The sequence below is a fragment of the Scomber scombrus genome, chromosome 2, assembly GCF_963691925.1.
Source record: "Scomber scombrus chromosome 2, fScoSco1.1, whole genome shotgun sequence".
Taxonomy (NCBI): domain Eukaryota; kingdom Metazoa; phylum Chordata; class Actinopteri; order Scombriformes; family Scombridae; genus Scomber; species Scomber scombrus.
Window position 1 is genome coordinate 31,649,911 of NC_084971.1, and position 14,881 is coordinate 31,664,791.

The window sequence follows — 14,881 nt, forward strand, 5'->3', positions numbered from 1 at the left end:
TACGCAACCCTAACCCATAACCCATACACAGTCCAGCCATATACTAGATTTTGACTTAGTTTTATTTATTTTTTGATTTTACTGTATATGAAGTACTGTGAGTATAAAAAGCACTTCTACACTTCTAGTAGAGGCTTTGCATGAAGCGTCTAGCCTTTGAGAATACATTCTAACATTGTACAGGTTCTGTCAAAATAAGTTAAGCAAATAACGGGAGGCGATTTACCATCAAATTCCTTCAACATAAAATTACAGAAGGTACAGAAGGAAGGTATAAACTATATATAAGAGGCTAGCCCACTCATTACATTGCTACCTTCTGTAATTATATTAGCATTATACCCATTAGTTGAGGTAATTTCAGGGCCACGGTGTTATGCATACAGGCCAACTGGCTAGATTTTCACCTCTAACTTGATCAGCAGCTCGTGGCTGAAGCATCGAGCCACCAGATCACTTTAATGAATCTGGATGTCAATAAGAAAGAGGAAGAGTAGAGATAAGAGGAGGACACTACTGATGTGGAGAGAAAGCGTGGACAACGATACAAAGAGACAGCGATTGCTGAAATGCTCAACCCAAATCTTTACCCTGGTGGTCTGAGTTTCAAAGAGAAGCCAAAGACTCTCAAGTTTCCTTGGGTATCGAAAAAAAGCATCTTGAAAAAAGACAAAAAAAAGAAAAATCCAAGTGCCAGAACTTCTCCTACTCATTTCTTGTGTAGTATGTGGACAGCGTGTTTGTGTGTGGTAATGTAGATGTGAGCACTATTGTACCATCCACAGGAATAAGAGACGCAGAGGACTGAAGACAGACACCCTTGCCGGTCCTTCTGTACCCGCATCGTAAGCAAATTGTCGCACTGTGTCAATATTATTTAGAATAAACTTACTACATTTCCAGAGCTTAAATGTTGTCTTGTGTATTCAATAACATTGTGTACTGTATAGCAATAGCAATGGCTCTTGTAAGATGTGCATTTCATCATTCGGTGAACATATTCCCATTTAAATGGTTATGGAGAATATAATTAAGATTCCACAATAAATCCTGAGGTGAATTGGACACCTATGAATCATATACAGGATCTCATTTTTAAAATAATTATGCCTGTAACACATCATGACATATATAATTAACTTTTTTTTTTACTATAAAGTTGTTCTTTATTGTAAATATGAGCAACAACAGTTAAACAAAACAGGCTATAGTGACAATAGAGTATTGGGCAGCTCATGCTGGAGTTTGCTGGGTTGTAATTAAAGAAAAATATCTCAAGAGATCTATGCTTTAGATCTGTTTCTACATCTGGATTGTAGTTAAAATGTGTGGGTGTGCGTGCGTGCGTGCGTCCGTGCAGGTTGCAGAAGGACAGGCAAAGCCTCCTCCGTTCCTTTACTCCTGCGGCCTGACGGGAGGAAATAATAGAAAGAGGACTGACTATCACTCCACTATCACTTCACTTCACTGCACGACAAAAGCCCATCCCTCCATCCCCGCGGTCGGAGAGAGAGAAGAGAGGACAGCGCTCACCACCACCACAACCACCACTAACAGACAATGAGGAGAACACCGCTGGGAGGAGGGAGGGATGGAGGAAGAGAAGGGAGGAGGGAAGGAGGTAGAGGATGGGAAAGGGGGGGGTTTTCAGCAGATGAGAGAGAAGAGGTTTCTCCTCCCCAGCGATGGGGAGGTGTAAAGACGGAGGTGGGTAGGATAGGGAGGGAAGAGAGGAATGAAAGGAGGGTGGGGAAGGAGGGTGGGGTGGTGGTTGAGGGGGGTGGAGGGGTAAGGTGGGGGGCGAGTCTACCTTATAGGCGACCCGGGCGGGACACCTCTTCCCGAGGCCTAGCGGCGGACACATGTGTCTTAGCATCTGATGTGTAACTGATCCGGCCGCTGGAGTGGCCACAAAACACACACACACACACACACACACATGCATTCAAACACACACACGCCAACATACACACACACACACACACACACACACACGACAGACAGAACAAACGAAGACGGACGACGTGAAAACGAAAGAAATCAAAACAATGAGGGGGGGTTAGGGAGAAGGAGTACGAGGGGGGTTTAGGGAGGGGATTGAGACACACACACAGGTGTGTTGGGGGAAGAGGAGACATGAGGAGACAAAAGAAAGAAACCGACAAAGGAAAGGAAGAGGAGGGAAGGGGGGGGAAACAAATACACAGAGGTTATTGTTTTGATCGCTGTGGATATGTGGTTTGCTGTGGTGAGAGAAAGAGAGAGAGAGAGAGCAAAAGAGAACGAGGGGGAGTGTTCTATAGTCTGGTATATATTGTCAAGTAAGTGGGAGGAAAAGAGAGGGAGGGAAAGGAGAAAGGTTTGGGAAGGAGAGGAAGGTTGAGGGAGGAGGAGGTGTTATCATTTAGTTTAGTTAGTTGTTGTTGAGATACCGTTCTATGCGAGGTGAAAAGGGGATTTAGGGATTTTTTTTTTTGGTCTTTGCCCTCTTTCGCCGCTCGGATAGAACTCGCAGCGGGGCTTCTAGCAGGCAAAGAAAAGCACCGCTGCAGAGGTCGGAGTGAGTCACAATGACAAGTCAATGCAGTCCGTTACTGAGGCTGCGTGTCCACCAGGAGCCTCTGCTCACAGCTGTCCCTTCAGATGTTTGTGGGGAGCCATCCATTACGTCAAAGAAAACAGTCAGGGTTGTTTTTTTTTTAAAGGGTCAGTTCACCCAAAATCACAAATGAAACATACCAATATTTTCTCATATATCTCCAGTGATAGTATGTGAATTCAGGTAATCTGGGTTTCATGTGCTGAGGTTCGTTTCTGAGATCTCTGCTGCCAAACCCAATAAAATGGAAGTACATTTACTCAAATACAGTGCTTAATCTCATGCCACTTTATACTTTTACTCTACAACATTTATCTGATCTTTGCAGAGCAGAGATCAGCTGTCTACAACATTTAAATGCTGCATTAACCCATCGGTAATAGTAATCTATTAATATAATAATGCAACATCCTTGAAGGAATAAATGTGCATAATATACTAAACATAAATACATAAATATACTTTCCATTTGGAATATTTAAAGTACATTTTTCATGATATTTTTTGTACTTTTACTTTGGTAAAAATAATATTTTAAACACTCAACAGCAACAGTCTTTCTGTTACTCTGGATAAATAGTAGACCTTCAAGTTAAAAGACCATGTTCATAGTAAATGGAAAACTTTTTTGGGAAGGGGTCAGGAGGATAACTGTTGGAGGTTCAATCCTCAGCTGCCCCTGTCCACATATTGAAGTGTCTTTCGGTAAGGAACTGAACCCCAAATTGCTGCAGAAGTTCAGACCATCTCGTTGTGTTGTAGTTCACTGCCATCAGAGTGAGTGAGTGTATGTATGTGTGTGTGAATGAAGGAATGAGAGGCAAACTGTAAAGCACTTTTAAAAAGCCCTACACACTATAAAAGCAGCCATTTACCAAAACTAATGTCTAAAAAGCAAAGTTAAGGCAGAAATCTCAAAGACTGTTATTTTTGAAATCTCTTTACATAAAACTAAAACCATCTATATAACGAGATACAACTCTGGTTATGTTTTGCTGTGATTTGTGTGACCTAACCCTTTAAACAATATTACAAGTCTAAGCCAAAAGGCACCAGCAGCAGATGTACTGACCACAAGCGTCTCAGCACAGGCAGTTGAAGAGGCACTTGGTGGAGACAAGACCTTTATATTTCCAGAGTCCCTGCCCCAAACCACACACACACCCTGCCCCTTTTTTTCCTTCTTTCCCCATAAACCAGAGCCACAAACAGAGCGGGTTTGGCCATATTTTAAACTTCTTACTTAACAGTGAATAGGCCTGTTACACTCTCCACTTCAGGTGTGCCAACAACAAACACAAGCAGCTGGGGTATGCAACCATGCGTAAATCATCTTCATTGGGACCGGTGAAGTTATTAAGAAATCATTCATACAAGGGAAGTAGAAGACTGGGACTGTAGTTATTACTGTAAATAGGAAGAATATGCATTTTCCCTATACTAAACCTTTTAAAACTGATTTTTTTTGGTGTGATCCATATAGGTTAAAAGGGATGAAAGAACTCTCATTTTGAAGATGTTGCTTAATTTTATATAAACAAGGGGAAAAAATACTTAATTTGCTCGTTTTCATAGCACGATGCAGCATATTTAAGCGAGGCATCACATATTTAACTTCACATTTTACTGTGTGAGGAACAAACTTTGCATTACCCTTTTTACACTGCTGTGTGTTTCCTTACATAGAGGATGTAACAGGTCTAAAATTGTTTTGGATTACTTAAAAAATTTAAAGCCACTATGTGTAGGATTAGAAATAAAAATGTGACTTTGGTGCCATCTGGTGGAAAAAAGATACAGGTGCACTGGGATTGATAAAGCTTCTCAATCATTTAAAATATGCTATAATCATACACAAATTCTACACGTAGCAGCTTTAAAATCTGAAATTAGATTTCATAGACTTCTCAACACAGTGGTCCAGACGTGTGCCATGGAGATACAAATGACTGCAAATGTCATGACAACCAACCGCAGCTGATTAGATTTAATTGTGGAATCAGCTGCGTAAGTGACCCTGAATTACAAACCTGCAGACTCGAAAGCCTCGATGTCACACGGCTGGAAAACACTGATTTGACTAACAGCTCTGAAGGTAAGCGTGATGATGCTATTCAGGCCAAGCCCTCATTGTGTACGTCTCTGTACTAACCCCGCCTCCCTCGCCCTAAACCCCAAAACCCCAACTCAAACAAGAACAATGCACATTGCTCATCCATTTTCTGCCCAGGCAAAATTAGACAGCAAGCAGAAATAAAAAACAATGGCTAAATGGAGTCTGGACTCTAGTTTTTTTTTTTTTTTACAGTAGCGCTGAAACATCAGAGTAATTTCCCCAGCGTTCAGTCAGAAGACAATAGCGAGTGCAGTGCACCACTTCATGCTTCACATACCGCTATCGGTGTGTGTGAGTGAGTGTGTACAAGAGTGTGTGTGTGTGTGTGTTTGTGTGTGCATTTCTGCATTGTCCCAAACATTCTCATTGTCATGTCAGAATGCATATACAACAAAACCCCTCCCCCCCTCCCCCCACCACTAAAAAAAGATGATTCAATGGTGATATGAGATTAAAACAACTGAATAATGCAAACCCGAACAAAAATAATCAAACCAAATGCAATAAAAAAGTTAAAGTAGGAAAGAATTTGTTTTAAAAGTGATAAAGAGCGACATTCATTCCAATCTCTTAAGAGGCGAGCAGGTTGCGTTTAAGTTTGTGCTTTAGGGGTTTGGTCCAAACCTTGCAGGCCACCCTATGTGGGCATTTCTTGCCAAGGCCCAGGGGAGGGGAGATAACTCGCAATAAACTGTACATATCCTTATAATGTATGCGCCCGCTGCAAGAAAAATACAAGGAGGGGAGATTAGGTGAAGAATCTCACAGATCACACAGAAAGAGAGAGAGAGAAAGAAATCAAGAGAGAAACAAGAAGAGATGAAAATTGCGAGATGAAAAGGAAATAAAGATACGGTAGAAGAAGAAAGAACATTTATTTACACTGGGAAAGAGGTGTAAGACACCTTCCTCACATGCATACTCTCAGGAAAAGAGGAGGAGGAGGAGGAGGAGGAGGAGAGTGTTACATTCACCTCAACTTTGCAAAAATTTTGCAGCTTGAATTTTTTATTTTTTTTAATAAAGTAGATAACTCCTCGCTTAGACCGGCAAGCGTTATCTGTCCCACTTTTTAATCTTATCTTCACATGACGCAGATCCTGCATCATTATTACACTTTGTGGGCGATATCACGACACCGGTCCTTTCCCCGATTTGGGATTTGGGAGAGAAAGTCAAGCGTTAAGAGTTATTTTACATTCAGTATGAGACAAAACAGTGTGGAGACATGTCTATTTTTGCTCAGTTTCCTCCGTTTTCTGTTACATATTCTACTAGCAGAGCGTGTGCTTTCATTGTTTCTAGATTCCAGCTTGTATGTCTGTATGTATATATATATAATCTCTGCTTTATATGTGTGTTTTCACATTTTTATTGATTTCTACAGTGTGTATGTGTGTGTGCGCGCCACTCACCAGGCAGCAGGGTCGTACTCGGCCCATATCCTTACATACTCGTCCAGGTGATGCGGCCCCAGGATTGAAGAGTCTCTGGTCAGGTACTCAAAGTTGTCCATGATGACGGCCACAAACAGATTGAGCATCTGAGCCAAGACACAGAAAAACAAAAAGAGGGATCGGATTTATTACAGGCCTGGTAAAATATGTCAGATTTAAAGGACCAGTGTGTGAGATTTAGTGACATCTAGTGGTGAGGTTGTAGATTGCAACCAAATGAATGACCCTCCTCTTCCAAGCTTTTAGGAGAAGCATGAAAAATGCAAAAGGTCCTCTCATGAGCCAGTGTTTGGTTTGTGGGTTCTGGGCTACTGTAGAAACATGGCAGTGCATCATGGTGGCCTCTGTGGAAGAGGGCGCACTTCCTATGTAGATATAAAAGGCTCATTCTAAAGTAACGAAAACATAACAATTCTTATTTTCATGTGATTATACACTAATTAAAACATACTTATGAACATTATATTCCATTTCTGCTCAGTCTATTCTGCTACATGCCACTAAATTCTACACTTTGGACACAAATTGTTAGATGGAGCTCAGAGGAATAGTAAATAATTTGTTATTGTTCATATATTGTCCCTGTGGCCAATTGGGGTGCTGCCTACTGCCACAAAACCCTTTTTTCTTACAGACTACAAACTGTAAAAGTGCTGACAGGACATTTTGAAAGAGACAAGATCAGTCATTCCTCACTGTATTTTTTAAACTATTAAGATGTAAGAGAGATTTCTATTTGTTAGAGTAAATGTTTTAAACACCATCCAGCAATTCATAATACATCTATTCTCTAAAAACTAAGAAGTCACAAGAAAAAATAAGGAATTATTAAAAACACTTGATATTACTTGAGTTACTCATTTTCAATTTTAGTTGTATGTAATGCAACAACTAACCAGCAGATGTTCTAGTAAGGAGACATATTTAGATGGAATATAAAAATTACAAGTAAATGCACATTTTGATTGAAGTTAATTGGTTAAAGCGACATTTTGTGTGTGTTGTTTTTTTTTTCTCACCAAGAAAGAGCAGAGGAAAATGAAGGAGACAAAGTAGGTGTAGGCAAAGGTGCTGCCACACTCGGGTTCTGTGTTCCCTGAAGCTGGGTCGCATTCTTTACCCCCCAGGCACGATAACATGATATCATGCCACGCTTCACCTGTAGCGCTCCTGCACGAGGGCACACAAAGAGTCACATGAAAGTTAGTGAGTGTACAGCCATAAAAAAGAGGCACTCTCATCATATCATAGCTATGCTTTGGTATAGCTTTGGAAACGTGAGCATAAATCATAAATATATTAACTGAACTTAACCCTCCTGTTGTCCTCGAGTCAAGGAAGGAAGGGAGGAAGAAGGAAGGAAAGAAGGGAGGAAGAAGGAAGGAAAGGAGGGAGGAAGGAGGAAGGAAAGGAGGGAGAAAGGAAGGAGGGAAGGAGGGAAGGAAGGAAGGAAAGAATGAAGGCAGAAGGAAGGAAAGGAGGGAGGAATGAAGGAGGGAAGAAAGGAAGGAAGGGAGGAAGGAAAGGAGGGAGGGAGGAAGGAAGGAAGGAAGGAAGGAAAGGAAAGGAAAGAAGGAAGGAAGGAAGGAAGGAAGGAAGGTAGAAAGGGGATGGAGGAAGGAAAGAAAGAGAGAAGGAGGGAGGAAGGACAGACGGAAGGAAGGGAGGAAAGAAGGAACCGTCAAAACAGACGGGGTCAATTTGACCCGGGAGGATGACACGAAGGTTAAGAAACTCGAAACTAACTGTTTAAATCACAACATTTATTTCACAATGGTACCGCAGGCCATTTTCATCAAAATGCTGGGACACATGCATAGATACTGAACACTCAGCTCCCATAAAGTATCATATACAGTAGTAGTATATATTCTGTATGTAGTATATATGTTTGTAACCTACTTCCTAATATTTTACAACCTTTAGCGGTAAGGTTCATTTACAATAAAATAACCCCCGGCTTCTCTCTGTGTTAACGTGACTGTACCTGAACAGCAACATTAGGGCCATGATGAAGGTTCTGAAGTTATTGTGCTCGTTGATGGCGTTCTCTCTCTCCTCATCTAGTGACAGATTCCCAAACAACTAAAACACAAAAAGCAGTGGAGAAAAAAAAATTAAAAATAACAAAGACAAAAATCATTATCATTTTATTCTACAGCTTACAAAACAGGGTTGCAAAATTCATTTCCATGAGAATTAACAGGAAATTTACAAAAATTACATTCTAGCCTTTAACAGGGAATTTACATGTAGTTAGAAATGCTTCGTGCAACTAATGGTGCCCATATAGAGGCGTATTAAATGATTAAACTTCCACAGATTTGTCTATTCATTTGCTTTTGTAATAAATGTGTTAAATTGTAAAAGAGACTTGTATGTTGTTCATATGTGTGCAGAGAAAATTCAAATTCCTGTGTAAATCCAAACTTCAGGGGTTGTCAGCCTGGAACAAAGGAGGAGTACTCACCTGCATGCCAATGATGGCGTAGATGAAGAAGAGCATGGCAATGAGCAGACACACGTATGGCAGAGCCTACCAGAGCAGAGTAGGAAAGGAAATATTTAAATCAATCAATCAATCAAACTTCATTTATATACAGTAGTACCTTTCACAAAGTGCTTGATTGACAAGCTGATAATGAGATAGAACAAGTGACAAGATAAAGAATAAAAAACAAAAACAAACAAAAATTGAGACCAATGCACGCAAGAGAAAATAAGAATGATAAAATTTCAATAAAATAAGTAAATAAATGAAGTAATTAAATACATAAGTAAGATAAGAGAGAAAAGAGAAATGGTTTATTAAAAGTTAGAGTAAAAACAAGGTTCAAATTGATTAAAAAGTAAAGTAAAATGAAAGATTAAATTCAATAAAAGCTGGACTAAAACTTGTTTAAAATAGATTTAACATCCTATAAACAGTAGTGTTATGCAGCTATTTCGGCAGCTAATGAAAATAGACTATTGATGACCCGTTACTGTTGTATGAAAAATGATTGTGTGTTGATCAGAAGTATTTCAGGACACTGGTTGTTGTGATGTTTCAATATTTACAGACCAAACTGATGTTGAAGCACGACTCGGGTGCAGTAGTCTGTTTGCACACAGCAACAGCTCTGATAATGAGTTTTTGGGACTTGAGTAAGCACCATAGACTGTATATAAGAAATGGACGTAACATCCGTGATGTCACCCATTGGTTTGTGGACTGCTGATCCGAAGCGAATAGTATCAGATCTGAGCAGCGCCATCTTGAAAATTTCAGGTGGATGCCGGGAAAAATAAAAACACGGATTCTACTTATATGGGCATCAGGAGGAGCATGAGGCGCCCTCCTGAACCTGTGAACCAATCAACCTGTCAATCACGACGTAGCCACGCCCTAATGCATACCCTGCTTTATCGTCAAATATAAAATCAGGGAGGCCAAAATTTCACAAATGAACATCATACTGCATTGAAGAAGGCTTTAAACTAGCGATTGAGACCATAAACACATTATGAAAACTTTTACTGAGGTTCGAAATCAAGTAAGAAGTTGGTGAATTCTCCATTGACTTGTATAGAGACGGAAGTCCTTTTGACACCAAAACGGTCGCCCCCTGGTGGTCTTTTGATAGAATGCAGTTTAAAGTTACTTCTGCGTCGGCCTCATTTCAGAGGACCGGAACTTCCCATCTGGTAAGCACACAGCTACACACTGTATTAAATATATAAAGTTACTGTGTTCTTTTAAAAGGTTTAATTGAAACTCAGCCTAACCCGAAGCTGGTCAGAGTTAATATACCAGTCCAGTTGAGTTAAGCAAATCATTACCGGACCATTAACCATTAACCCAACACACTGTTTCAGGTGTAATATGTGTGTTTTAATTGTATTTCAAATAAAAGTGAGAGTGAGAATGTTTTGGAGTATATATGTGTTTATAAATGAATAACTAGTCTAGTCTTTAACAGAAAAGTGTTTTACCCAACATGCCATCCCCCAAAATAGTCTCATACACCAGTTTTTACGGTATGTGTGTATCTGTTAATGACTGAATACCTTGAAGGATTGGACGAAGGTCCACAGCAAGATGCGGATAGTCTCTCCCTGTCTCAGCAGCTTGATGAGACGAGCTGCTCTGAACAGCCTCAGGAAGCTCAGGTTGATGAAGTTATTCTACAGCACAGAAGGAGAACACAGTCAATTTTCAACGAACACTCTACACCTGCACAACCTCCACTTACCAAACATAAAAACCAAAAACAACAGTGGAAGAAAGAGAGGAGAAAGAGAGGAGAAAGACAGAAAGAGAGAGAGAGAGGGAGGGAGGGAGGGGGGTCAAAACCAACATAACATAACCAACTGCAAACATAATGGCACTGAGTAGACACAAAGGTAAATGAGAGAAAGACAGAGAAAAGGTTAAATGATACCAAAAAAAAGAGAGAAAGGGTGAGAGAGAGAGGAAAAAGGAAAATCATAATTCAAAGAGTCTAAAGGTCATCATCCAATCTGGTACAGCAGAACGCTTCTTTTTTTTTTAAGAGAACCAAATGCACTGATCTCTGAGGGGCAAGCAGGCCACATATAAAGGAGCACGATGCACTGTGCCTGTCAACCACACACACACACATACACACACACACACACACACACACACACACACACACACACACACACACACACACACACACACACACAACCACACACACACAAATATGGCTTGGGAGTTTGGACAAAATTTGCATCTCATCTCCAGAAAACAAGAGCCGATGTGTAGTCTACATAAACTCAAAGAACTTGAACGCAACACGACTTCAGCTCCATGAATCACTGATTTTTCATTTTCAAATTGGAACTCTTTTTACAGTACACAAGTTTAGATCTGTTAATACATTTGTTCTGCCATTGTGGGAAGCTCACATTAATTTTTTGTGTCTACTGTGTATGAAAATCACTTAGCAGAATGAACACGTCAAGTCTGGTTTACTTTTCAGTCAAAGTCATATTATTATCGGGCTGTAATGCAGTGAAAGTGCATATTGATCTCAGTTGATTGATTTCCTTATGTCTGAAGCACAATCTTCTGCATAGCTAAAAAGAAAGAAAAAAAATCAATGGAGAGTTTTGTTCTCTTTCAAATACTCTCAAGTCCTTAGAATAAGAACAGATTAATCAAAACGGACATGAGTCAAAATCAAAATTAGTGATTCTTAGTGCCTTGTCTTTGTGAAACTTGCTCTGGTTCATTACAGTTTCACAGAGAGCAATATTTATAGTTACACAGCCAAACTCCCTGGTGACACTCTGGCATTTCGTGGTTGACAGGCAAGGCAGGAGAGAAGGGGGAGGAGTGGGGGGGGCATGAGGAGGAAGAGGAGGGAAGGACTAGCGAGCAGCCTCAGTGCAGGCATGGCTTGGCATGGCATGGTTTGGCATGGCAGCATACTTTTTTTTTGTGAGGGGAGAGCTGGCCTACATGCAGACCATTTGGAAGGCCAGCTGGGGGTTCGAGCAAATTTAAAAAACCTCACGTTTGATTTCAACATTCACTTTAAAGTGTGAGAAGAATGTGTGAGATGGTGTGTGATAGTTTAATATTAGTTTCTAGTGTTGTCATGAATGATACAGAAAATTATAATACCCCTATGCTGTTTGTAAGAGGACTGAATTGAATACTGAATCACATTTCAGCTGCAATTCAAGACAGAAGCTGTGAGTTTAAGGATGGGGACAGCATCAAAATGTGGAGCACATCTTGAGCCAGATCTCAGTCCATGTCATTTGTTGCATGAAACTGCTGCCAAGAGCCAAATATAGCATCATTTTCTTTAAAGCTGCCAAAAATCTGCTGTTTCAAAGCTGCAACAAAGTCCATGTTGAGGTCTTTTCTAGTTTAGGGATTACATTTTAGGCATCATGACAACACCAGTGACTAGTTTGCCTATACTCTGTTATCCTGATTACAGGTAAACAGACCAGATTTAACGCTCCTCCTGGTTGGGGAATAAGTGAAAGTGTGGAAAAAAATGGTGGGATAAATCAAGTATTGTGACCAAAAATTTAACCCTTAAACCGACTATGATGTGGAAAAATAATTTGATGTTACTAATAATCTCATTTGCACCTAGTATGTGTGCAAACTTGGAGTAATTTTTTATAGGGAATAAATGGTGCGTGTAAAGTCGACTATTATGTGAAAATGTATTAAGTAACCTCTCTAAAGAAGTTCAAGAAGTTAAAAAAAGTTCATCATCCAGAAGAAAGCGCATGCACTCAAAGAGTTCTGACGGTTAAGACTGGTCATGGGGAAAAGGGGTGAAAAGGGGATAAGAAATGGGTTTGGGAAAGGGGGAGGGGGGGAGGGGAAGGGGGTACGCATGACCAATGAGGATGCAGCAGAAAGCTTTGAGAGATAAATTACAAACCAACCAGATTCTACATGTGCGAAGATGTAGAAAAGATGAATGGGAGGGGAGATTTTTAAATTATTTTTTAAAAAATTTTTGGTAAATTGAAGAACATTGTGAGTGGGTGAGAGATGTTTTTTGGGGTGAGGGGGGGGGCGGGGGAGTGGGTGGGTTGGTCGTGTGTTTTATTGGGCAGGGGCATGGGGGCGAAATGCACACCACCACCATCATTATCATCATCATCATCATCATCATCATCATCATCATCATCATCACCACCATCATCATCATCACAGCACCACCACCACATGTCATGGCGCAGCACGGATGGAGAAGAACACGATGAAGGATTTCATAGTGCATTTTGATTGGATGGATTTTTTTTTTTTTTTATCAGAGGAGGAGGGAGTGGGAGGGGCGTAGGGCGCCAACAAAGTAGAGAGGTTTAAAGAAAGCATGTAAAGAGATAGAAGAGGAAGACGGAATCATTATGGGTGTCGTTAAAAAGGCAGTGAAACACAACTTCAGGTCAACAACAACAACAACAATTAACGAGCAATCAGAGATACAGATGTTTCAGCCCCTCTTTGATGCCACTACTGTTAGAAAAGTAGCTGCGTATTTAGGATTTAGCATTATCACTGGATAGCGCAGTAATTCTTAACTGGTCTATGAGAGAGGGTGGAAGTCCCCAAAACAAAATGTCATGTGAAAAGTAAGTGAAAAGTTATGATATTTGAAGTCAAGATAGTGGGATAAAGAATATCTTCTCAAATACTACATGTCAAACTGTTTTGAAGCTCTTTACACTATTAATCCATAGACTGTATATAAGAAATGGACGTAACATCTGTGAAGTCACCCATTGGTTTGTGGACTGCTGCTCGGAAGCCAATAGTATCGGATCTGAGCAGCGCCATCTTGAAAATTTCAGGTGCATGCTGGGAAAAATAAAAACACGGATTCTACTTATATGGGCATCAGGAGGAGCATGAGGCGCCCTCCTGAACCTGTGAACCAATCAACCTGTCAATCATGACGTAGCCACGCCCTAATGCATACCCTGCTTTATCGTCAGATATAAAATCAGGGAGGCCAAAATGTCCCAAATGAACATCATACTGCATTGAAGAAGGCTTTAAACTAGCGATTGAGACCATAAACACATTTTGAAAATGTTTACTGAGGTTATAAATCAAGTGAGAAGTTGGTGAATTCTCCATTGACTTGTATAGAGACGGAAGTCCTTTTGACACCAAAACGGTCGCCCCCTGGTGGCCTTTTGATAGAGTGCAGTTTTAAATTACTTCCACGTTGGCCTCATTTCAGAGGACCGGAACTCCCTGCCTGTATTAATCTTACTTAAATGTCTTTTTTATTTTTGCCATATGTTGCTTTTATATCCTGTCTTGATGCTCTTTATGTTTTATGTGAAGCACTTTGAATTGCCTTGTTGTTGAAATGTGCTATACAAATACATTTTCCTTGCCTTGCCTTACAAAATCAAGGAACAATTGTTTCAGCTGGAGGTCAAAGTGACAAAATATCATCATAATGAACCCTGATCCTGCCACGTGTTTGGTCCTTTATTTGAAAACACATAATTGGGATCATCTATCGTCTGTAGTAACCTTGTCAGGCAAAGAGAGACAGCACTTTCTGAAATGTTTTCCTGGTCTGTAAGTGAGGTAAAAATAATTTTTGCGTTTTTATTCTGCAGAACTGCAACTAATACGTCAATGTCAATATGTGATTACGAGCCACTTTTAACACTAATATATACTTATCATGCAAACTTGCTTTTGGATCGGATGTGTCCAAACAGTAGTTTAGCTGCTACAAGCTGACATTACATTGACAGATAATCAATTAGACGTCTGAAATGATCAGTTCACTGTTGAAAACAGCTTTAATGTCAATTAGTGTCAGTTCAGACAGCTGAAATGTAAATTTAGCACCTCCGACTTGGCCAGAAGGTGTCTTTAATCATCTGAGAACACAGTTATTTGGCAGTGATTAGCACCGTTTCTGTTAATCCAGTCAGTGTGAAAGACACCAAGTCAGAGTCCATTACTGAAATCTGGATAGCAAATACAAATTGCTGTTTAATGTGAGCTAAAAAAAAATACAGTAACTGGACAACAGAGAGGGGCTGAAATTGCTAACGAATTCTACAAATATTGAGACTTATAGATATTATAGTATATATATACTATATTAAGCTCATATGTAGATTATAATGCACAGATAGACATTTTGATACACATACAAACAATGTACAATTAACAGTGAAATAAACATGAGTGTG

General features: G+C 40.0%; 1 protein-coding gene across 1 annotated transcript in view; it reads right to left on the minus strand.

Annotated features, from left to right (window-relative positions):
* LOC133997173 (voltage-dependent P/Q-type calcium channel subunit alpha-1A-like) overlaps positions 1-14,881 on the minus strand; it is a gene marked incomplete at its 5' end in the record, with an annotated part of 72,882 nt that overhangs the window by 23,526 nt on the left and 34,475 nt on the right. The window contains 6 exon segments of the mRNA XM_062436718.1: positions 5,340-5,436; positions 6,131-6,258; positions 7,192-7,342; positions 8,160-8,257; positions 8,643-8,708; positions 10,223-10,339. Coding sequence (XP_062292702.1) covers positions 5,340-5,436; positions 6,131-6,258; positions 7,192-7,342; positions 8,160-8,257; positions 8,643-8,708; positions 10,223-10,339 — 657 coding nt within the window.